Source organism: Festucalex cinctus, chromosome 15 (assembly GCF_051991245.1).
Source record: "Festucalex cinctus isolate MCC-2025b chromosome 15, RoL_Fcin_1.0, whole genome shotgun sequence".
Lineage (NCBI taxonomy): Eukaryota > Metazoa > Chordata > Actinopteri > Syngnathiformes > Syngnathidae > Festucalex > Festucalex cinctus.
This window is the reverse complement of record NC_135425.1, coordinates 8,087,849-8,112,809: the sequence shown is the minus strand read 5'-3', so window position 1 is coordinate 8,112,809 and position 24,961 is coordinate 8,087,849. Positions and strand designations below refer to the sequence as shown.

The following is a 24,961-nucleotide window of genomic DNA, read 5'->3' as shown; positions in this document are numbered from 1 at the left end:
TGTATTCTTGTTTTTATTTGAGTGGAATGAGTAGTTTTGCGTGTGTACCACGAGGGGGCGACCTTGTCTTAAACACGAGAACGTAATGTCACGAGAACAGTCACATGATTGTAGAGAGACAAAAACAGGAAGCGTTTGCTCTGTTGATGCGATAAATGTGTGGAGTTTAAATTTACAAGATGTGAATTCAAGATGAGGTGTATTTTAGACGTTAATTGCACGTAATTCTTATACATTCCATGTTCACGTGTTTCAGCATTTGTCTACACGGTGATCTACGTTTTGCTCCTGTCCAAGAGGAACTACTGGAGAAATTGTTGAATTTGAGAAAGTCTTGTTTGTGCTAAAGGTACGTTGATGTTTTGCAACTGCCGTATATCTTTCAGGATTACTGTGTTCCAAATGTACACCCAGATCGGCGTACAAACTTAATGTGACTTTGAGTATCTTTATCGACAGAACAACAAGACTTGAACGATGTGTTTGCTGATTTCAGTTCACAACATGACCGTGTCAAAATTTGCGTTGATGTTCGAATCGTATGCAATAATAAATAATGTTGCAAACAATTCAAGCGAGCGGCGCACTGTGGCGACTCCGACAGGGAAAAACCAAAAGTCACTTCTTCAATACATTTATTTTACTCTGCAAATTGTAGCGACATTTCCATCCGAATCAGTTTTCAAGTCAAAGTTTCACAATTTCAGCATGATACAAGAAAAAAAACAAAAACATTGAAGCTCTAAGCAACCCCCAATTGAACATTTTAACTTAATGTTATGAAATAGTAAGCTAACTGTCTGGTACAGCTTCACCGAGGAGTGACAATCATGTTTTCAAATAAATACAGAATCAACAGTAGCGCTATTGCCCATTCGGTCGACAATAGCTCTTTTAAATGGAAATATCATATGTACAGTCTTGTAAGAAACGTGCCGAAGTGATGTAACAAAAATATATTTAAAATCCAACCTACAATTTTTTCCTATGAAAGTAATCCTCCGAGAGATTAATGAACTTTCCAGCCTTCTATGTTACAGCTTCATGCGCCCAATAGAAGGATTTGGCTGAGATAGTCTACAGCTCTGATGTCATCCACTTTTTCAAAACGGGTCCCTTTGATGACTGTCTTGAGTTAGGACCCCCCCCCCCTAAAAATAAACAAATAAATAAATAAATAAATAAAAAATAACATTGATAGATCAGGTGAACAGTGGCTTTGCTCAGTGCATTGTGAACTGGTGCACTGGTGCATTGCCATGGTGAAGCATCCACAAGTATCCTCCTACAACTCTGACTTCTTGTCCACTCAACAAAGCGAACTCCTCAGGATCTCTTTGTGGATGTGCTGGTTGGTTATTTGGCTCACTCTGAAGAGTGAAAGTAGTCGTAGTTTGGGTTTGACTTTTGAAACACAGTATATCTTTAGTTTTGTCACAGCAGTTTTTTTTTAAGTAGCTGTTTTTTTTTTTTTATTGTAACTGTTATATATAACTATTATAGACTATTGCAAAAACTTGCACATTAGGATGATTAAAGACTGTAAATTGTTGATTGGTCTGAAAGTGAGTGCCCTATAATTGACTGGTAACCAGTTCAAGCCAACTGTCTCTTGTGACTGACTCCATTTACTTGTGACACACATGAAATTAAGCAGTAAAGAAAGACACATTTACATATTTATTGTATTCCATCTAGGGTCGGAGATCACCATGGGTTCTGCGGTGGAGAGAACAGATGAACATGTGAGGGAATATCTGATATATCGTGGCTTCACTAACACTCTCAAACACCTGGACAGTGAGATAAAAGCTGACAAGGAGAAAGGCTTCAGGGTATGACTGACTTATTAATACAACTATGCATATGTATCATTGACCATCATTATTTTTGCAGTAGTGTGTTTATATTGTACAAAATCCTTGCCTTCAGGTGGATAAGATCATTGATCAGCTGCTGCAGTTTATCCACAGTTTTGAACTGTCTGCCTTGAAAGACTACTGGCTCTACTTGGACCGACGCCTTTTTTGCAGACTGGAGGATGTGTACCGATCCACTGTCAACAAATTAAGAGCAAGCCTGTACAGATACTACGTTGTAAACACCATCCAGGTAAGACAAATGCACAAATACAGTATGTTTTGACTGTATTTAATCATTTAAAAGTTAGCACGTTTCTCTGCTCTTTTAACCTGCCAGAGAGGAAACTTGGAGAAGACTCAGGAGTTTTTCCAGAAGCAGGCTGTGGAGCTGCAGGGTCAGCCGGAGTGGCGGGATTGGTTCATCTTGCCGTTTATTCCTTCACCCGAACAGAACCCGGCATTCGCTCCATTTTTTTCCCGCCAGTGGTCCGACACCTTCCTGGTTTCACTGCACAACTTCCTTTCTGTGCTCTTCCAGTGTATGCATATCCTTCACAAATCCAACCATTTCACTTGCATTTTACATGAAACAAATTGCTGCTAATAGTACTTCTGTAACTGATGTGCTTTTAACCATCAATAATTGCAGTCTATTAACTCATTTGCTCCCAATAACGTGTAAATATGTTTTTTTTTAAATGTTTTAAGTGTCCCAAAGACGTATTTATACGTTTTTTTTGTTTTTTTTGTTTTTTTTTTATGCTAGAGCATACAGAAGGCTTTGATGCAGCCTCTCAACTGCAAAGAACGGTTGCAGAAATGGTAGTTATTACACAAACGGCCAACAGGTGGCAGTAGAGCAAAGGAGATCAACCAGGGCCATGTAGAAAAAAAGCTAAATTATTTACCATTTTAAATAGATTTGTGAAAACTGATGAAACTTAGCTATATTCTAATGCTAATTGCTGCAAAACGGAAACAGATAGAAACATACTTTTTTTTTTTCCTGATGAAAGAAGAGACTTTAATCTTTCTTTTGATAGGTGGACATGCTTTTATAGCAATAGAACACAATATTCTGTGGGCCTTGCAAAATCAGTCAAAATCCAGTAAAACAGTAAAACAGCCGGAAGCGAACAGGATTACTTCTGTGAAAATGGCTGGGAGTGAATGAGTTAATTATGTAATGTGTAGTTCACACAGAAATGTAGATCAACTGCCCCTGTCATCTGGATAATTGTATAAAATCAGGTATTATTACAGCACTATTCTTGACCAGCATGTTCATCATCATGATCTGGTAACCAGCCAGTCTTTATGATTGACTGGTTTAAGCTGTAAAAAAAAAAAAAAAAAGTCCTTAACTGGGGTTCACCCCAACCAGTGCTGCTGAGTTTTGATGCGGAAGTCCAGAAGACAACAAGCCTCACTGAGGAGAATGAGCAGCTTCGTCAGCTGGTAAGAATCTGGGCATGCTTCCTTCTTTTCAGTCGTCAAGAAAAAAGTTACTATAAGTACTAAGTAGCAGTCCTGCAGAATCTTTTTTTGCAGGATAAAGAGGTTTCATAGCTGAGAAGGATTCCATTACATATAAAACTTTCTTCTAAGTTGTGTATCACTCGCCCCTTTACTCTGAATTTCCTTATGGGGGCATGCTTATTTACAATTTTTTCAAATTTTTTTAAAAAAAAAATGTCCAAGCTAACTCGACATCTGGCAACAGGTTTATATGTTCCCAATTAACAAAGGACAAATCATGATGATAGGCTTGTTCATTTAAAATTCTTTAAATTCCGCTTAAAAATAATACGTGGTTTAGATTTGGGAATTTTTGTATCCCTGCACACTGCAACAACACAATGATCACTTAGATCATTACAAAAAACACCCACAGATGAAAATTTATGTGGAGCGTTTGGAAGAATTAAATCAATCAAGGTGGACTTTTCAGGACTTTTAATATTTGGCCGAGTTGGATGATTGATCAACTGGCTTATATTTACAGAGTCACAGAAAGATTTAAATTCTTCAAAAGAAGTGTTTAACCAATTCCAATTCAAGTCTCCTGCCACTAAAAGCTCATTGTAGTTTAATTTGGATAAAAGATATTTTAACTCAACTCAACTCAACTTTATTTATAAAGCGCCTTAAGAACAGGCGTTGCTGTATACAAAGTGCTGTACATAAACATCAGTTTTGCAGTAAACAAGAACAAAGCAAACATTTTGAAGTGCGAATACAGGTTTGTTTTTTGTTTTTTTACACAAGTAAATACATTTTACATCAGTGAATAAATAAGAAGTAGTGAATAAAGATGATCATGTCTCCTTGGTGGCATTTGGAGGTCTATAACAACCAACAACAGTTATAGAAAGGGATTTGGCTATTTCCAAATTCAAGGCCAGAAACTCCATCTGCTTAGGAATTGACTTGGACAAGACAACTAAAACATCAAATCTTGATTTTTCGTTGTAAGATATAGAGTTTTTGTATTGGAATAAAACATTAAAGTAGTAGTTCATCCTCAAAATTACTTTTTTCTATTGATTATTCATGCCATGGAGACTTGAGTACAGTACAGTCTTTTTTTTTTTTTGTCACATTCCTAACACAAAAATTTGCTTGGAAAAAAAAAATACTCCCCATTCATTACAATGAAGACCAAATGCAATGCACATTTGATATTCTATGAATACAATGGTGTCATGTTGCGTTAACCAAATTCTTCGCAAACAGAGCTATTCAAGTCATCTGGTGAAAATTCTTCTGTTTTTAATATCGCGATATATATCGCAGACACCAAAAAAATCTCGTCGTCATTTTTTTCCCCAAATATTGTGCAGCCCTACTGCAGATAAAGTATTCTCAAAAGTAACAAAGTTACAACAACAGTAAGTTGTAGTCACAATACAGCTAATGAAGTCCAAAGTCCAATTTAGTGGACTCATGATCAATTGCCATTTTCTCAAATTACAAAATCAATACTTGGATATTTCAAGTTTTTAACAATTGTATTATTCCTTTGTTTTTCCTTGATGTCCCAATATATATATATTTAATTGCAAGGGCCTCCTGGAATAGAAGGAATACACACTTATTCTTTCCTTGCACAACACATCTGAAGTACTGTCGGCTGTCTTGTCTTTTTTTTTTTTTTTTTTTTTTTTTTTTCACTTACAATCGTTGACCACTGGATGGCAGTGTAAGTCACACTACTGCAGAGCTTGTCAAATAGTGGGGCGGGCCCCCACAGGGGGCGCGAGGCTCCATCAATGGGGGCACGTTTGACCTTGGGGAACATGCTTTTTTATTTTTTTTATTTTTATTTTTTTTACTGTCGTAGCATAAAGTGCAATTGCACCTCCACTACATTAGGGGGCAGTGGCGCTCTTATTATGGCAGGGAACATTCGCTCGGTGGTGTAGGGGTTTTGTTTGCACTGAGCATGCGCGCTTTGCACACAGCAAAAAATAAAAAATTAAAAATCAGCACAAATTATAATTTTTGTTTTGCAGGTTAAAGTTTTTTTTTTTTTAATATTGTGCTCCTGAGTTAATGTTGGTGATCAGTTTGAATGCATTATTATTTATTGATTTTATGAAATTTTATTTTTCCTTATCATATGGTTTGACGTGGTCAGTCAAAAAATGTTTATAGTTTAGTTACGGATTTAATTTTATTTTTGAATTTCAGACGCATATTTTCTATTACAGTTAATAAAGCTATTCTTTGTTGTAAGTTGGTCCATATTTCTTTCTTTTTTTATTCTCTTATACATTAATATGGATACAGTGTTATGCAGAGGTGTGCTTATAACAATTTTATAGACAAATGTTACTATTTATAGTCGTGTGTTTGTGTGTGTGTGTGTGTGTGTGGGGGGGGGGGGGGGGCAAGATGTTTTCTTCTTACTAGGGGGGCATGACAGAAAATAATTGAGAAGCACTGCACTAGTGTCACTAGCTACACTAGTGTCCACTGGAGTGTCTAATGGCCAACTGTGGCAAAAAGATTCATATCGGAGAAAAAGTTTTAATAGTTAATAGTCCAGTTTAATAGTCCACTGTAGTCTGTCCACTGTCACTATCCGTGAAAGGGTTAAATGTGAGAGACCTTTTATTACGACACATGTTAAATGTGTAGAAAAAGCATGTTTCCTTTGAAATATTGATTACAGAATTCACGTTTAAAGAATTCTTATTTTGTCTCACCTTATCTTGTCCAGGTGTTCGCTTTGCAAACAGAAAGTCGAGACCAGGGGGGTGGAGATGAGGTGGTCCATCACAAACTGCCTCTCTATGTTCAGAACATGGACCGTCTGGGAGATACTGAGCTGTGAGGCACTAACATCACTGTCTTTTCTAATGTATGACTTTAAAACTGGCTGCCATTTTTTCCCACGTTTCCATCTTTTTGATATGTTGCCATAAAAGGTCTTAACTTATTGAGCTGCATAAGTGGTAGATAGTGAACGCAATGTTGAGACGTAGTTTTAAGTTTATTGAAGTACTCAAGTGGGAAAATGACAACCAACTTTTGCACAAGTGCTAATTAGTCAACTTTTTGCTCTTTACAACCAAACATGAAATTCAACTGTGAGTAGTTTTAACAAATTCTTATGTGTGACTATTATATTTTTACGAGTAGTTTAAAAACATATTAGTTGTATGATGTTGTAACTTATTTGAAGTGATTTGTTAGCACAACAGAGCAGAATTTGCAAATCATCCGTACCAAATCTGTAATTACAATTCACTCCAAAAAAGTGACGTTTGTCTTTTTGTCAGAGAATTTCTTTCAGAAGTGCACCTCTGAATCAGTTTTACAATATTTTACAGGCACTTCACAGATGCAAACTAATTTCTGTTTACAGCAGAAATACTTATAAAATGTTTTAATCAATTAAGTTATTTACTAAGTTAAATTACCAATACAAGTCACATGCTGTGTTTACACTGTGCTGTGATGCAGTTGATGTTGCAAAATAAACATTTCACCTGATGGATCATTGGGTTTTTTTTTTGGTCAGTAACTCATTTAAAAAAACAAAAAAACAAAAACATGATCACTAAAGGTCCGGATCCCCTCTGGTGTCAGGGTCTGATTTTTTATTTTTTTTCTAATCTGTACTCGGTTTAGCAATCTGTACCCACAGTTTAGTAAACTGTACGTAAGGTTTAGCTCTTCTGTGGCGTTATGTAATACGCATGCGCATGCAACGTTCGAGTGGTTGCTTGACAGCAGCGAACGGCTGCTTCTTTTCATCTTAAACTGTAGACTTATGTATTCAGTTGATGTGTAATGTTGCGCTTGTGCTACTGTGAGGCGCTCGAACACTTTTCTTTTTTTTTTTCTTTCTTTTACTTCCGTGTTAAGCCTGAAGGCTGTTGAAATGCAGACGTGTTTTGTTGTGCACCGCAATTAATACGCCATACTTGGCTAAAGAAAATTCATCTTTCTGTCATCCATTCATCCGAATGCATCGTTAAGCTGCCAAAACTAGTCTAGAGTTTAAGATGAAATATTTTTTATAAAAAGTAGCCGTTCGCTGCTAATACTGCTGTCAAGCAACCACTCGAACGCATGCGTATTACATAACACCACAGAAGTGCTAAACCGTGGGTACAGTTTACTTAACTGTGGATTCAGTGTACTAAACTGTGGGTACAGATTAGAAAAAAAAATAAAAAATCAAACCCTGACACCAGAGGGTACACTAAAGTGACTGAATTAATGAATTCATGCCATGAAAATATTTGTCAAATGAACACTGGTGACAATGTGCTTGGCAACTACTACCATTGCCATGTTCTGACACTAAATTACCAGTAACTGAAATTTAAATTTTCAAATCACAAAGCAGCATGAAAGAATAGCCACCACCTAATCCCAAGAGGTATAAATTGATACAACAAAGTGAATGACTTTGTAGAAAGAACAGTCCTCTCCGGAAACACCCCTGGATGTCCCCTACAAAACAAACAAATTTAGTCATCCAACTTTTTTTTTTTTTTTTCCCCCAATAGTCAAAACAAATTAAGGACAACTACACACTAAATTGAAAGTTCAGCGTTTTAGCGAAAACTGTTATACCTCAAATCAAAATCTAAACGATAATCAGTTAAAAATAAATCATTTAAATTAACTTTGAGTTGGGCAAACACAGTACATACAAATAAATGTAAGCCAGGCTAAAGAGAGCAGACCTCTGCCAGGTGAAACAGTCCTACAACTAAATGGTGACCTATTCTTCTGCTCACAGTGACTTAGTGTCAAGCCAGCGGGCGGTCAGTGTTGCCACCACACCCTCCAGGAACTTCTTCTCAACATTCCTCCCACAAGGTCGGCGCACCCCTGGAGGGAAAGCGCAGCAGGTGACCTCGGTGTCTTCACCAAGCCAGACAGCAGTCGGCAGAAAGGACCAACCGACTACTCAGGTAAAAATGCACAGTTGCCTCAATTTTCTAGCTGCCTCTATATGCAGGATTTGAATTCTAGATGCCGTGCCAGTAAATTACTCTGAAATTGTACCTTTGTCATCTGCACCACCTTTTTTTTTTCTAGTCTTCAAAATCTAAGGATACAGCCCAAGTGAAAGAAGCGAAATCAGCCTCCTGTCAAGCGTCAACCAGTGAAGCGTCAGTTTCTCAATCCCAACATTCAAACCAGCCAACACATTTACGGCATAAGAAAATCCAAGCTCATGAAAAAGAGCGAAAGGAGCTTTTCTCAAAACCATCGCCACAGGTACCTATATTTTAAAATTATTGCTATAGTCACAAAGAAACATACTTGAGTAAAAAATTATGTACAGGGCAACCAACTTACACTGTCTTAATGTTTCTCCTTAGTTACAAGAAAAAAAGGGAGAAATAGGAGAGGTGGAGCCTCCAAATGAGACCTCTGGCGAAGCTCCTTACTCTTCGTCCTCAAACAACAGGAACGGAGGAGCAGCAGCAGAAAGCGTCGGCCTATCAGCAGAACTGCCATTTATCAAACTCAGCCAGGAAGAATATGGAGAACATCATTCCTCCATCATGCACTGCAGGTTGGCATTCAGCAAAACACAAACTCCCAAAGAAATTTGGACGTATTTATGACCTCACTCTAATAACATAACTTTTACAGTATTCCTTATTTATCACACACTAAATGTGACTGTCTTCAATTGTAATTATAGCCAAGTGAAGTGCTAAAAATGATAAGTCTAATTGTGCCTTTTTTTTTCTGACGAAAGTGAAACCAATGATGACCCTAATGCTTCAAAACAACTCAAGTCAGGGTGTGAATGTAAATTCGAGCTAGCTCGTGCCTCTACCCTAAGCAAAATGTCATTTTAGGGCCTTTTATTTTTGCCAGTGGAATTCATTTCGCTTATTGATCAGTCCTTGTTGAATTTCACCATGAAGGATTACATCCGTTTCCTGAGCAGCCATTCTGTGGGTGAATTAAGAGCAATGCTCAGAGCCAAAGCACACTTGTAGTTACATATCCAGGTGATCACTTGAATGTTAAAAAAAAAAAAAAAAAATTGGCGTCAAGCAAATATGTAAATAATCATGTAACTGACCAGAGGTACCTAAAGTGTAAGTCAACCCCAACATTTTCTTTAGTTATATGTCCTATGCAGCCCCACTAGTCTATGACACAGTATCCGTATTCATGTTGCATTTGTGGAATATCAGTTAAGCAGCAAAATCCAACCGTTTTTTTTTCCATCTCAGCAGGCGGCCATTTTGTTACTTGCAGTCAACTGAAAATGAACCAGTTGCTGAGGTCTCAGATGAGGCATCAACCAATCGAATTCAGATTTCCATTCACATTGATTTTCAATTCATTTAAGTATTTCATGCAGTACCAATTTTACTTTTATAAAGGAAAACATTCTCAGAAGTACCAATGTTGCAAAATAGTAGAAACTTATTTCTCTTACTTGGTGCATTCAATACAGTTTACATTAAGCATCTATCATGTATGTTTTATTGAACATGACCTGATCAAAACCATAAATAATTGAAATCAATTGCAACCACAGTGCTATCAACTGTACATAAAGTGGCAAAAACACTCTGGCAAACCACACATTTATATTCCTGTGGCAGATTTTCTACTAAGGTTTCAGTGGTTAATAAAAAAAAATAAAAAAAAATTACCTGTATTATAAGAGACACAGCCATAGTACATAATTATGCATCCACATTTTGTGTTTTTACATCCAATTCTTACCTTATTTCTTTTAGGGGGGTATTTAGCACACTGATTTATTGGGGGAGGGAGCTGTATTAAAAGTATTGATTCATGCTTTTATGAATCAATATCGTGCTGTGAAAAGGAATATTGATTTCATATCGATATATATCGATATTTTAGACCCAGCCCGACACATTTCAATTCACAATTTAAAATAGGTGAGTCATGGTTTTTAATCGACGGCAATTGACAAAATGGCCACCCCCCTAAAATGGCAACAAAAAAACAAAAAAAAAAAAGTCTGGATTTTGCTATATTCTGCAAACACAAGATTAATCAAAAAGCTATGTTTAGGCTAGTGGGGTATTGGAAAAAATGTTTTTGGATTGACTTCCCTTTTAACTGTATGTAAATATGTGGGGGAAAAAATGAACGTTTTATTTTACCACAGTTTGTCCTGAATACCACTGAAAAAAAATTCTACTCAAGCTGTTCACTGCTAATTGGGCGCCAAGCACGTGCTTTTTTCACCTGTGCCTTGTTTGAATGGTTGTCTCGATGCACCCAGCGATGGACTGTCAAACAATTCAGGGTGGAGTCTGTCTTTTGCTTGTCAGATGGAATAATTGAATAGGATGCATGGACTTCTAAAACCCTTCTTTCATCTAGGGTTGATTGCTCTGGTCGCAGAGTTGCCAGTTTGGATGTCGATGGTGTTATTAAGGTCAGGCCCGGTCATTCTGTCTTCACAACATATCGAATAATGGACACAAAATTGTTGAACTCATGATGGCGCTTTGATGCACTTGTGTACATTTCAGGTGTGGTCGTTCAATCCTATCATGCAGACCAAAGCCACCATCATGTCCAAGTCTCCTCTGCTGTCCCTAGAATGGGCCACCAAACCTGACAGATTGGTAGGAAAAGTTATAGAAACATGAACAAAGAATCCAAATACAAATATTTTGAATATGTAACTTTATCGTTTATGTATCCTGTTGCCTAAATGACATTCATATCATTAACTCATTTGCTCCCAAAAACGTATAAATACGTTCTATTTTAAATATTACCAGTGTCCCAAAGTTGTATTTATACGTTTATGTTTTCTTTATGCTAGAGCATACAGAAGGCTTTGACACAGTGTCTGAACTGAAGAGAACGGTTGAAGCAATTGTAGTTATTACAAAAACGGCCAGCAGGTGGCAGCAGAGTATAAAAGATCAACCAGGGCCATGTTGCAACAAGCCGTTTTCCCCACAGTTTTAAACAGATTTGTGAATAATAATGAAACTTAGCTATATTCTAATGCTAATTGCTGCAAAATGGAAACATATTTTTCCTGATAAACGAAGAGACACTAATCTTTCTTTTGGTAGGTTCCATGTTTTTATAGCAATAGAACACAATATTCTGTGGGCCTTGCAAAATCAGTCAAAATCCAGTAAAACAGCTGGTAGCGAAGGGGGTTGCTTCAATGAAAATGGCTGGGAGTGAATGAGTTAAATGAAATTGGTGTTTATATATGTGTTTAGTTATTACTAGGCAGTGGTGTTGGCACAGTCCGGCTATATGATACTGAAGCCAAGAAGAATCTATATGAGATGAACATTGATGAAACTCATCCACGGTAAATGTGTCTTTTTGTCACTGTAGTAGATCAATGAAGTGACAGAACTTTAGGATTTTTTCTTTATACGTTACATTTGTTATCATTTGAAATAAAAATATCAAGATTTGATTGAAATAGATGTTTAGTCGTAATTCAAGAGGATCGTTGTTATTGTGTGGTGTTATGGTGCTTAAACAACTTTTTTTAAGTTGAGAATGCAGAGTTGAATAGTACAGTGTGTAATAGCCTAACTTTTTGTGTTTTTTAATTCCTCTCAGAATCTTATCCTTGGCCTGCAGTCCCAGTGGTTCGTCTTTTGTCTGTTCGGCCGCAGCTGTCAACCGAATAGGACATTCTGAGCCTGCTCATCGTCTCCACGTGCAGGTGTCTGGACAGCTACTGCTTTGGGACACCAAGACAGTAAAACAACAGGTAAGGGGGGGGGGGGTTATTTTTAGTGCTGACATACGTACGTAAATACTGTACATACATAAATACTGTACACAAGTGGTCATGTTTTGTCCATTCACTGGTACATTTAATAAATCCATAGAGGCTAGTCTTCAAGATGAACCATGTCTAACCCTTGAGCAAAGTACTAGAGCAGGGGTGTCCAAACTATGGCCCGGGGGGCCATTTGGGGCCCGCCGTCCGTTTTTCAGTGGCCCACGGCATATGCTAAAAATGCCATTTGACTCAGTTTAAATAAAATAAAAACTAAAATGTTTGGAGATGGTCAAAGTAAGAAGGGAGGGTGTTGAAAAACACAGGTGCCATTAAAGGTTATTTTAGTTAACTAAAACTAATGAAATAACTAAGACTAAAATTCAAAAAACAATTTTATTAACAAAATAAAATAAAAACGAAAATGCTTTTTAAAAAACAAAAACTAACTGAAACTACATTTTATGTTTACAAAACTAACTAAAACTAACTATAATTATAGCAAAAATGTCCTTTTAGTCTTTGGTGTGATTTTTAGTAGATTTATTTTGATATCAACTGGAATAATGACGTTTGAAAGCATGTCACACATAAGTGACGTCATCTGGCAGCAGCCAATAGTAAAGCATCTTCAGATAACGTCACTCCTATGCTGGTTTTTAAATATTGTGCATAATTAATACACTTTTTTAAAAACTAAAACTAATACTGAAACTAACTAAAACTACACCAAAACTAAGCATTTATTAAATAAATAAAACTAATTAAAAAAACTAACAGAACCACCCTCAAAACTAAATAAAACTAAAAAAAAATTAAAAAAACATAACTCAAAACGAAATAAAAACTAAAAGGAAAAATTCCAAAACTATAATAACCCTACTGCCATATTACAAATAGTGTTGTTCCGATACCGTTTTTTGGCCCCCAACACCAATTCCGATACCCAGCTTTGCAGTATCGGCCGATACTGATACCATAACGATACCTCAGGGTTTTTTTTCCTCAACATGAAAAAGCTGTCCTGCCATTGGTTCAGAGCATTCAAGGGCCAATAGGATATCTTAGATCGGCACGCAGTGAACGTGTCACATATGCATCCAAAATCCAAAACTAGCTTTGGAATTAATGGTATCGGCACATGACTTGTGAGTAGTCACCAATACCGATACCACTGTTTTAATGCAGTGTCGGCACCCCTGCCGATACCAGTATCTGTATCGGAACAACACTAATTACAAATAAATTGGTTTATATACTGTAGCATTTTTCTAAATATGCAAAAGCACAAATAAATTATTTGTACAATTTTTAGGACTAAACACAATTTCTCTTCATAACATTATGTGGCCCTTGCGTCCTTCTGATTTTCTGTATGTGGCCCTCAAATGAAAAAGTTTGGACACCCCTAGACTAGAGAATTTGTTTTCCGTAGCTTGAGCTTTATGGCAGAATTGTTTTCTTTCGCTTAGCTCCAGTTCTCTCTCGAACCTGAACCAGTAGCCATTAACTGCACAGCCTTCAACCACAATGGGAATTTGTTGGTAACCGGAGCCGCAGATGGAGTCATCAGACTCTTTGGTTAGTATTCTTAATTTTTTTTTACATTTTGGTGATTCGAACTATAAAATGCTAAATCTGTCATCTGGGAAAGCGATCAATTGAAATTCACTCTTTTTTTTTTTTTTTTTTTTTTTACATGTGACTGTTGATCACAACAGTCAATCAGTTCAAAACTTTATTCATCTAGCACCTTTCACACATTAAAATGCAACTCGAAGTGCTGAGTATTTAAAACATCCATCGTATAATAAAAACACATCCCCCTGAGCACACCCATACAATATTGCGATGTAGGCAAATAAAACTAGAGACTGAATTCTCTTTCTTTCCCTGTAGACATGCAACAGTATGAGAGTGCTATGAGCTGGAGGGCACATGACGGCGAGGTTTACAGTGTTGAGTTCAGCTATGATGAAAACACCGTCTTTAGCGTTGGAGAAGATGGCAAGGTCCATATCTTCAAATCATATCTTGTTTACGACCCTAAATGTGCATTTTGTTTCGAAAATGGTTCTGCTTTGGAATTAAGTGTAATGATATGGGTTTATTTTTGTATCTTCAGTTCATCCAGTGGAACATCCATCGATGTGGAGTAAAGCAGTCAGAGCAGGTTTTACCTCAGGACGCCACTGGGCCGTTTGTCTTGTCCGGCTACAGCGGATATAAACAGGTATACATTATAAACAGGCATACAGTGATATATACTACACTATACGCGAATCATCAGGGTTTTTGGGGTCAATCAGCAATCAGTGATTAGACGGTCTGGGGGGTGGGGGGTGGGGGGGGCAATTAATGCAATTAAATGAGCAAAAATGTCATACATTCTGGATTCATTCCAAATCAACTGAAATATTGCTAGCCTTTTATTGTTTTAATATTGCTGACTATTACATTTTTTTTTTTTACTTGGTGTGAGGAAATATTCTATTATTTTAAGATAGGATATTTGAGTTTTCTTAAAGGAAGGCTCCTTTAATTTTACATGTATGGCTTGATCGGCAGTAAATTTCCTTTCCTTTCCTTTTATTATTTTTTTGAACATATAAACAAATGAACAGCAGAGATAAAACAAAAAACAACAACAATCAAAATAGAAGAAAATCCCAATAACATAATCATTCAATTAATCATAACTTACATGTTCAAAAGGGAGTAGGAAGAAGTTAAAAACTTATCTAGTCCTACCCCTTTTACTAAATATATTTAAACTTATTTCATTATTAATACAATTTTCATTTACTGATTATTAAAAATAATAATAATAAAATAATAAATGATATATATAACCCAAGTTATATATATATACACAAGTGCACTTAACCTATTCACATTTACCAAAAACATATATACATAAATTTACTAAACATATACCATAATACCTATCTAGATCACTTACACATACTCACATGTACATTTTTCATATACTGGCTTGACATAGATAATTTTTTTGAATTTTACTTTTAAACATTTTTTTAAACTCCAGCATTGAATCACAATTTTGCAGAGCAATTTCCAATTGATTCCACAGATCAACACCTTTTACAGATACACACCTTTGCTTAATATTTGTTCTTGTTTTGGGTTTTTTGTACACACTTGTACCCCTTATATCATAAGGACTGTGTCTAATTTCAAATAACTTCTGAGTACTGTGGCAGAGTAAATTGTTATAAACTTTATACATTATTTGTGCTATTTTAAAATCCACCAAGTCATAAAATTTCATTGCATTTAATTTAATAAATAGTGGATGTGTTGGCTCTGTATACTTTGATCCATTAATAATTCTTATAGCTTTCTTTTGCAATTTGAAAACGGTGTTAGTATTTGTTTTATATGCCATTCCCCATAATTCCACACAATAGGTCAAATATGGTAATAATAATGAACTATATAATATATATAATGATTTCATGTTTAAAACATCCTTACTTTTATAGAGTATCCCTATGATTTTTGACATTTTCCTTTTAACAGTTTCTATGTGTGGCTTCCAACATAATTTATCATCGATAATAATTCCAAGGAATTTATTTTCATTCACCCTTTCTATTTCAATTGAATTCACCATAATTTTGACTTGATGAGTGATTTGTCTCGTGCCAAAAACTATGAACTTGGTTTTATTTAAATTCAATGATAATTTATTTACATCAAACCATTTTTTTAATATATTCAATTCATACTCCACAGTAGTCAGAAGCTGCTTCAGGTTTTCTCCTGAACAATAGAAAGTTGTATCATCAGCAAATAAAACACTTTTCAATGTTTTTGAGACACAGCAAATATCGTTTATATACAGTATAAATAATTTAGGGCCGAGCACAGACCCTTGGGGAACTCCATGAGTGATCTTCATGTGTTCTGATTGTACATTATTAAACTGCACATACTGATATCTATTTTCCAAATAACTTTTCATCCACTTATAAGCTAAACCTCTTATTCCATATTTCTTTAATTTATTCATTAATATAGAATGATCTATAGTATCAAAAGCTTTTTTTAAATCCATAAAAATCCCAACAGTAAATTTTTTATTATCTATTTCGGTAGATATTGCTTCTACAAGCTCCATGACTGCCATTGAGGTGGTCCGTTTTTCTCTAAACCCATATTGGGTTTCACTTAAGAGCTTATGTTTCTCAATAAAATTATCCAATCTATATGAAAATAATTTTTCTAGAATTTTTGAGAACTGTGGCAACAATGATATTGGTCTGTAGTTATTAAACGTGTGTCTTTCTCCACTTTTATGAACAGGAATGACTTTGGCTATCTTCATTTTTGATGGAAATATACCAGTTTTAAATGATAAATTACAAATATATGTAAAAGGTTTTACAATATATTCTATAATACTTTTTACTAATGTCATATCAATGTTAAGACAGTCAGTAGACTTTTTATTTTTTAATGTTTTCACAACATTTAATACTTCTATATCATTCACATCATTAAGAAACATTGTGGATGAATTATTTACAATGTTCTTATCTATTTCACGTTTGTTTCTTGGCTCTGGGATTTTGTTTGCCAAGTTGCTGCCCACGTTAACTAAATATTCATTAAAATTATTAGCTATGTCAGAAATTTCATCAATGACCATATCGTTATCTTTTATAAAATATTGTGGAAAATTTGTTTTTTTAGAACTTTTTTTAATTACATGATTTAGTGTTTTCCATATTTCTTGTGTATTGCTTTTATTCTGTTCTAATAATTCATAGTAATAATCTTTCTTTCTAAATAGTTAGTTTAGCTACGAAAAATGCATAAGAGCTGAAGAATACACCCTTATATTGATTTATTTAACTTTTCTTCAACATAGAAGTACTTCCGTGTTGGAACGCCCCCGAGTGGTGACGTAACAAGTGTGTATACTCGCTTGGCGAACAGTAGTTCACGCAGACATAACAACGAGGAGGACACAAACTGTCACTTATGCCTTTGTGTATTGCAAAATTTTGCAAGGCGTCGGCAAGGAAAAACCCGCGAGACCCCCCTTAAAAAAAAAAAAAAAAAAAAAAAAAAAAAAAAAAAAAAAACGACTTGAGTAGACAATGGTTTGTTTGCTAAGTGCTGTCAACCTCCCGAAGGACAAGCAGGCGTGCGCGCAGCGAACATTTCAGGCATGAGGACTAAGAAAATATGTTACAATTTGAGATGGGGTACGCCACACGCCTAATACTAAAGCCCAACGCAGTACCGAGTATCTTTAAAGAACCAGACGTGGGAAATAATCAAGCCGATGGAGGATCTCTGGCGGCTACTTCCGCAACTGCTAGCAACACGGAGCCTTCACTCTCACCCAACAGCCGGCACAAATCGAGGTCTAACTACGGCCACTGAAAGATCTCGGAGAAGCGAAGCAAATTTAAAGCGAAAGGTAGGCATGTTTAGGGGGTGGGGGGGGCATTCGTTATTATACTGCACGGACTGTTTTATTTCATAATTCATTTGAGTGTGAACATCGTCAAGTACGGGGACGAGGACGTTATGTTTTATTAGCTCGTAAGTTGTTTATACTTCACAAATTGACCATGTTCATAATCTTATTTTACCAAAAAATTTATAGAATGTGGATTAGTGTCATTATCATGTGTCGTGTGCGACGTACTACATTTGTGTTCTGTCCCGCTGTTCTTCCTGTGGTAACCAGCCTAGGTAACGGCGTCTCGCATTTCCTTACTTCATTCTGTCTATAAATAAACACGGTTAATACACAACCTTCTTGCAACCTTTCGTTTACATCATCGGGACGCTACGCAAAAAAAGAAAAGAAAAAAAACAGCTAGGGGAGGTTGGGCGCTGTAACGATGATACATTTAATTTTACTATTTTTTCTTTTTCCTGAAATAGTTCGTCAGTTCCACACGTTTTGCATTGCTCGTGCTGTGTGTCACTTTACCTGTTGGATATTGGCAGTTGAGATTGTCCGCAAGGAACCGATCCTCGAGTTCTTTCATTTCCAGCCAGCACACATTCATTAGCGGATTGTCCATTCCTGTGCAGCTCCCGCACCACCCCCCCGCCTGATTCACTCGTTCGTTAAAGTTTATTTTGTGCCCGAAAAGACCATCTGGCGCCACAACTTTCACATCCAAGGCAGACTTTCCTTCGGTAGGGTTATTTTGTTGTGTTGGCTCGAAGCGATAAGGTTTAATCCTTCCGGGTTTGACGCTAGATGCACGGCTGCGTTGCATAGTGCTTCCATAGTGTAGCGTTTACACACTAGTGACGTAAACATCCGGGTTATTTAGTCACGTGTAACAAACATGCCGGCGTTCGATTCATTTTAACATCGGTTTAAAAGTTATTAAATGTACATAAAAAAATAATCACGTCACCAAATTAATTATTGAAAAAGTAGCAACTTTTTGCTGCTAAAAATGGATCAATAAGTAAAGTGTTCCTTTAAACTGTAACCCCGGGTTTTCACCGGATGCGGTTGCGGTGCGGTTGCGGTGCGGTTGCGGTGCGGTCCGGCGACGCAAGCAATTAGATTCCATTCATTCGAATGGTGCAGTTTACACCGCTTGCGGGTGCGTTGCGTGTCGACTGCGGAAGGCCTGCGGCGTGCCGCAAGCCTTCCGCAAGGATAGACCTATTTTCTATTTTTGCCGGACGCCGCAGCGGGAGGCCTCTGGCAAATGGCAAGCTAGCACAAAACACATCGAGCGGGACAGGAAGACAGAGGCAGTTTCAAAATAAATTTCCAGTTACCTTTCAGAATAAAACACTCACCAGCTCCTATTTCGCAAGTTTTCAGCAAAACGTGACGTGGGCGTCGCCGGGCCATGTGCTCATTCACGGTTTAGACACCAGCGAACATGGACGAGGAGAGGTTTATATTGGAGGTGGAAAAACCACAAAATAATATATGACACGGCACATCCTTTTTATAAGGACTGTAATGTATTGTGAGTTTGATGTTCGCGATTGCTTGTTGTGCCCGTCTCGCTTGCCGTACTGAGCGGCAACCGGACGGGGAAGACAGAAATAAAGAGTGGACCCGCACTGACCCGACTCTCGTTATTAATATACTTTACAAGGACAACCAAAAAAGGATGCTGCATGGAATCTCATAGCAGAAGAAGAAGAAAAGGTTAAATCAAAAGAAGTCCACCTCTCTTTCTGCTTCTCTGTTGAGCACAGACATTCTGTATGTTTGTCGTTGTGAAATGCCACATGATCGCGCGCGCGCGGTCCCGCGAGACACGTTGGGAAGTGGGCGGCGACGGAGCTGCCGCACCGCAGCTGTGCGGAGCCGGTGTGGATTGACAAAAAAATTGACCCGTCCGGAGCACGCAGTCAAGACGCACCGCACCGCAACCGCACCGCAACCGCATCCGGTGAAAACCCGGGGTAAGCCATAATCAGCAATCTTAAAATAATAAAAGGCTTGCAATGTTTCAGTAGACTTGTCATGAATACAGAATGTATGGCATTTTTGCTTATTTAACTCATTTGCTCCCAATAACGTGTAAATACGTTTTTTTTTATGTTTTAAGTGTCCCAAAGACTTATTTATACGTTTTTTTTGTTTTTGTTTTTTGTATTGTTTAATGCTAGAGCATACAGAAGGCTTTGATGCAGCCTCTCAACTGCAAAGAATGGTTGGAGAAATGGTAGTTATTACACTAGCGGCCAGCAGGTGGCAGCAGAGCAAAGGAGATCAACCAGGGCCATTTCGAAAAAAGCTAAATTACTTACAATTTCAAATAGATTTGTGAAAACTGATGAAACTTAGCCCTCTTCTAATGCTAATTGCTGCTAAACGGAAACGGATAGAAACATTTTTTTTTTCCTGATGAAAGAAGAGACTTTAATCTTTCTTTTGATAGGTTCCATGCTTTTATAGCAATTGAACACAATATTCTGATCCAGTAAAACAGCCGGGTGCGAATGGGATTGCTTCTGTGAAAATGGCTGGGAGTGAAATAGTTAATTGCATTACAGAAAATAATGGACTTTATCACAATATTCTACTTTTCTGACACAGTCCTGTGTATCTACAGACTTTTGAAAACTTGTATTAAGTTGTATATTCACTCTGTAGTCGACCGTAATTCTATACATTGAAAATAGATAGAATGCTGCCATCTGCTGGCCATAGTTAGTGGATGTTTGTGATTTTACAAGTCAATTGAGTAGGCACCGGTGTACAGCAACTTCCACTGTCCATTGAAAGAAAACAAAACGTAATAAACATCAATTACCGTTTTTGCCGGCATTCATTTGGAATTTAGTATACGTCATTAAACGTTTTTGGCAGTAAAAGAGTTAAACACAAAAAATCATTTGGAAAAGAAATGCTTCTAAACACTACATCATGATATGTTAAGCCCTTCCACAGTTAACTATAGGAATAAATATGATTTTGTCTTCTCTTTGGCACAGTCGCGATGTAAATTCTTGTGAAGTAGTTATTTTGTTTGCTGTTATTCTAACCCAGATAGATGAACTTGCCCATGACCTACGAGTTTTTTGATGCAGGGCCATCCACAGCAAAACAAAGTCCTCAGGCACAAAGTCTCTTGACACATGAGACCACTTTTGGAAAATACTCTTCCACCCAGCGTTTCTAAAATACGCCTGCCATGTAATTTGACTTGCCTCCATCTTCTGCGAGTGTAGCGATCCTCCTTCTGGAAGAGGTCCTGTAGGTATATTGAACATGAACATTTGTCAAAATGCAAAGTTGGGGGGGACTCATTATTTCTCAACATATCTTGGCAAAACTTCACACATTAAAGATCACCTGAAATGAGCTTTGCAGTAATGACACCAACCATCCTCTGGATGCCCTAATACTGTGTCAAAAGAAATGTTCACGAAATTGTACCTTGTTGTATGAGAGTTGCAGAGTTGCAGTCTCCACTAGGAAGGTCTACTGTTAGCCTAGCATCAAACGAGCGGATTTTGGTGTGCGTGGCCAAGGCTCGCCAGACTTCTGTGTGTTTTTGACTACAAAATGAGTTGGGCGTGGCCAAGTCGCATCTTTTCCGTGTGCTCCTGTTTACAAATGGAATCTTCACATCTGCACCTGAAGGAACATTGGTAATGCTTTTGCATGCTTTACTTTCAATAGTTGGTACCGATCCCGGGGTAAGTGAAAGATGTTCTGCTAATCCACGTTTGTATTGTCCCAAATTCCTAAAGCAGTCGTCTGTAAAATGTTTGCCACAAACTGACATTTTGTAGGAGGAGTTCGTTAAAATATGACCCTGAAAAAGGCCACAAAAAATGGCTACAAATCCCAACGTAAATCAAAATGGTGGACTTCCTGTTTGGTTTAGCATATGGTTCGAAGAGACTTTTTTTTTTTTTTTCTACATCGTGGGCTGTTATGTATGCCTCCAAATTATCATAGCGCTAGGTGAAACGTACAACCGGGAATGCTTCGTTAAAGAGAAAACCGATAGAAATATACTTTTTTTTTTTTTTTTTTTTTTTTTTTTTTTTTTTTTTTCCTGATGAAAGAAGAGACGCAAATGTTTCTTTTGGTAGGTTCTGTGTTTTTGTAGCAATAGAACACAATTTCTCTGGGCCTTGCAAAATCAGTCAAAATCCAGGAGTGAAGTGGGTTGCTTCAGTCAAGTCATGAGTTAAAAGGGAAACAAAAAATCATTTTTGATATTTTTTGGTGTGATAAATATCTTTTTTTAATTGGATAATCTCAGTCTTGAGCCAATGTGACCCATATCCTTTACACACAATTATGCTACTTTTTAATACCATCCCAAAAGGTCATAGGCACATTAATGTTGGTTTTTGGTCTTGTCGCTTATGTACAGCGATTGTTCTAGTTTCTCTTAATCTTTTGATGATATAGATCATGAAATTCATGAAAATAGTACATTGAGAAACGTTTTTCAATGGACTATTTGCTCACACAGTGTTTCACAAAGTGGTGAGCCTCGTGGGTGCTCCTTTTATATTAGGGCTTCGTATCGATTCAAATTTCTTCAATCGGTTCGATTTTGATTCACAAAAGTTCAATCCGATATTGATTAATTATGCAACATCAATTCTTAAATATCCAGGACATGATTTAAAAAAAAAAAAAAAAAAAAAAAAACCCTCCACAAACATTAAATTGTCATAATGTGCAATAAGTCGGGTCTTTCATAAATGTAAGAAAATATTTTTAAATTCGTGTGAACAATGTATTTCAAGAAAACTGTAATGTACAAAAAAAACGCCTTTAAAATTCAATTTTCTTGTTAATTTATGGGAAAAAGATACATATTAAAATAATCGATTCATGGTTTTATGAAACAATATCACGCTCAAAGAAAAATTGATTCAATATCGATTATTCAATGTTTTATTTTTTATTTTTTAACCCAGCCCGATTTTATACCCAATCATGACATTCACCTGTTTACGATTAACCTGTTCACCTGTGGAAAGTTACAAACAAGTATGTTTTGAGCATTCTTCGTTTCCCAGTTTTTTTGTTGCCCATGTTCCAGCTTTTTTTAAATATAACGTAGGCATCAAATTCAGTATGTGAGACTATTTGTAAAAATAAATAAATAACAATAAATTCTCAAGTACAACAGAACACGAAATAGCTTGTATTTGCAATGTAGGATGAAAAGGATTTCAAAATAGTTGTATTCTGTTTTTAATTGACATTTTATACATCCCAACTTCATTGACATTTGGGATTTGTATATTTAAGAGTGTGGAACAACACAGGGGGAACCCAATAAATATAAAATAACTTTTTTTTTTTTTTCAGGTCCAGGTTCCCCGAGGTCGCCTCTTCACTTTTGACTCAGAAGGACAACATGTCCTGACCTGTTCAAACTCTGGAGGGATCATTTACAAAGTAAAGATATCTACTTTAATGCGCAAACCATATTTTACACCATGTTCCTTGTGTTTGTTTTGTATTAATTAATTGGTGTTTTTCTTTGCATATATTTGATTGTTGAATTGAGTTTTGAAAACTGATGTTAAACATGTTCAATCTAATCAAAGCGTTCTCTCTTGCGCGTGTGTGCACCTCCTCCACGTCCAGCTGACTAATGGAGAACCTGCTCTGGAGAGCTTGCTGTCCCTGGGTGGACACAAAGCGCCAGTGGTGACAGTTGACTGGTGCTCTGCGTTGGACTGTGGGACGTGCCTGACCGCCTCTATGGATGGAAAGATCAAATTAAGCACACTCCTTGCACAGAAGTCCTGACTCAAAACTTGAGAACTACACGTTTTTAGGGTACGGGTTATATAGCATACATTAGAAGGAATACACTTAATAGATTGCTCATTTGCTAATAAAGGTTTTTGCAGAGTCAGATGTCAATACAGTATTTGCAGTTTCATGATGCAATACATACCTGTTCAACGTTACTATAAGTACAATATTAAAGTCCATTTGGCGTTTCAAGATAAGGACACTTGTCTTGAAATTGCCCATAGGGGTGAATGTGTGCCTGTCTACTCTATATGTGCCCTGCTTTACAACTAAATCCAGGGTAGGGTGTGCCCTGCCTTGGCTGTGATTGGTTAAGGCAGGGGTGTCCAAACTTTTTCATTTGAGGGCCACATGCAGAAAATCAGAAGGACGCAAGGCCCACATAATGTTATGAATTTAGTCAGTTTTAATTAGTTTTCAGGGTGGTTCTGTTAGTTAGTTTTTGTTGTTGTTGTTTTTTAGTTTTTTTTTAGTTCTTTTATAAATGCTTAGTTTAGTTTCATTTAATTTTGTTTTTAGTTTCAGTATTAGTTTTAGTTTTTTGTGTTTTTTCATGTGTATTACTTGTGCGCAATATTCAAAAAACACCATGGCCGCAACGTCATTATTCAAGTTTATATCAAAATAAATGTACTAAAAATCACATTTAAAATCATCCTCAAAGGCTCATATATTAAATTAATTACCAAAGACTAAATCGAATGACATTTTTTCTATAATTATAGTTAGTTCTATATGAAATGTAGTTTCAGTTAGTTTTCTTTTTTTTAAAAAAGCACCTTTGTTTTTATTTTATTTCGTTAACGAAATTGTTGTTTTGAATTTTAGTTTTTTCGTTAGTTTTAGTTAACTAAAATAAACTTTAATAGCACCTGTGTTTTTTGACACCCTCCCTTCTTACTTTGACCATCTCCACTCATTTTTGTTTTTATTTTATTTGAACTGAGTCAAATGCCATTTTTAGCACATGTCGCGGGCCACTAAAAATTGGACGGCGGGCCGCAAATGGCCCCCGGCCATAGTTTGGACACCCATGGGTTAAGGACTATAGTACAGTAGAAGAATCGACACACTCTTTGGTCTTGATTTGTGATGACATTTAAAGGGACAATGTGTATTAAGGTTAGGCGTTTTTTGTTTTGTTTTTTTGTTTTTTTAAACACAAACATAGGTCTAGTAATTGCTAATTTTGACAAAGGTTGTGCCACGCCTTACAGGAGCTGCTATGTTTCACTGCCATCTTTCTACTGTGAATACCCAAAGAAGAAGAACTTGCACACATTCAGCCAAATATTAAAGGGATACTTTACAAATTTAACCATTTTTAGCAGTCAAACATGAATATTTTGCCTATAATAAATTTGATATTTTCACTATTTTTCATGTACAATTAGTACCTTTAAAAACACATTTTGCAACTTGCTGTTGACTGAAAATGACATCACAAGGGCTCAGGTAACCAATCACGTGAAAAATAATGAAAGTATCTAATTATAGACAAAATATTAACTTTTTATTGCTATAATGGGCGAAATAAGTGAAGTATCCCTTCAAGCACTTAACTAAGCTTAACTGGAG

General features: G+C 36.5%; 1 protein-coding gene across 2 annotated transcripts; it reads left to right on the top strand.

The window, feature by feature from the left end:
• The first annotated feature begins 88 nt into the window (after nt 1-88).
• Nucleotides 89-23,614, top strand: wdr91 (WD repeat domain 91). 2 transcript variants are annotated; one of them, XM_077497128.1, is made up of 18 exons: nt 89-349; nt 1,699-1,835; nt 1,933-2,112; nt 2,200-2,407; nt 3,238-3,320; nt 6,088-6,197; nt 8,125-8,299; nt 8,427-8,609; nt 8,714-8,910; nt 10,722-10,776; nt 10,874-10,969; nt 11,588-11,682; nt 11,943-12,096; nt 13,581-13,689; nt 14,008-14,120; nt 14,234-14,341; nt 22,928-23,017; nt 23,210-23,614. In XM_077497128.1, the coding sequence occupies exons 2-18, from the start codon at nt 1,713-1,715 to the stop codon at nt 23,372-23,374; spliced, it is 2,244 nt and encodes a 747-aa protein (XP_077353254.1). In that variant the 5' UTR covers nt 89-349; nt 1,699-1,712; the 3' UTR covers nt 23,375-23,614. The 2 variants fall into 2 exon arrangements, with proteins under 2 accessions (XP_077353254.1, XP_077353256.1); XM_077497130.1 differs by lacking the exon at nt 89-349 and having other exon boundaries at nt 1,681-1,835.
• Nucleotides 23,615-24,961: the final 1,347 nt, after the last annotated feature.

Bases quoted from the DNA above. Each gene is read 5' to 3' on its own strand.
- wdr91 (XM_077497128.1), top strand. From the start codon at position 1,713: ATGGGTTCTGCGGTGGAGAGAACAGATGAACATGTGAGGGAATATCTG. The intron at 1,836-1,932 runs GTATGACTGACT...CCTTGCCTTCAG, and splicing joins ACAAGGAGAAAGGCTTCAGG to GTGGATAAGATCATTGATCA. The intron at 8,300-8,426 runs GTAAAAATGCAC...TTTTTTTTCTAG, and splicing joins AGGACCAACCGACTACTCAG to TCTTCAAAATCTAAGGATAC.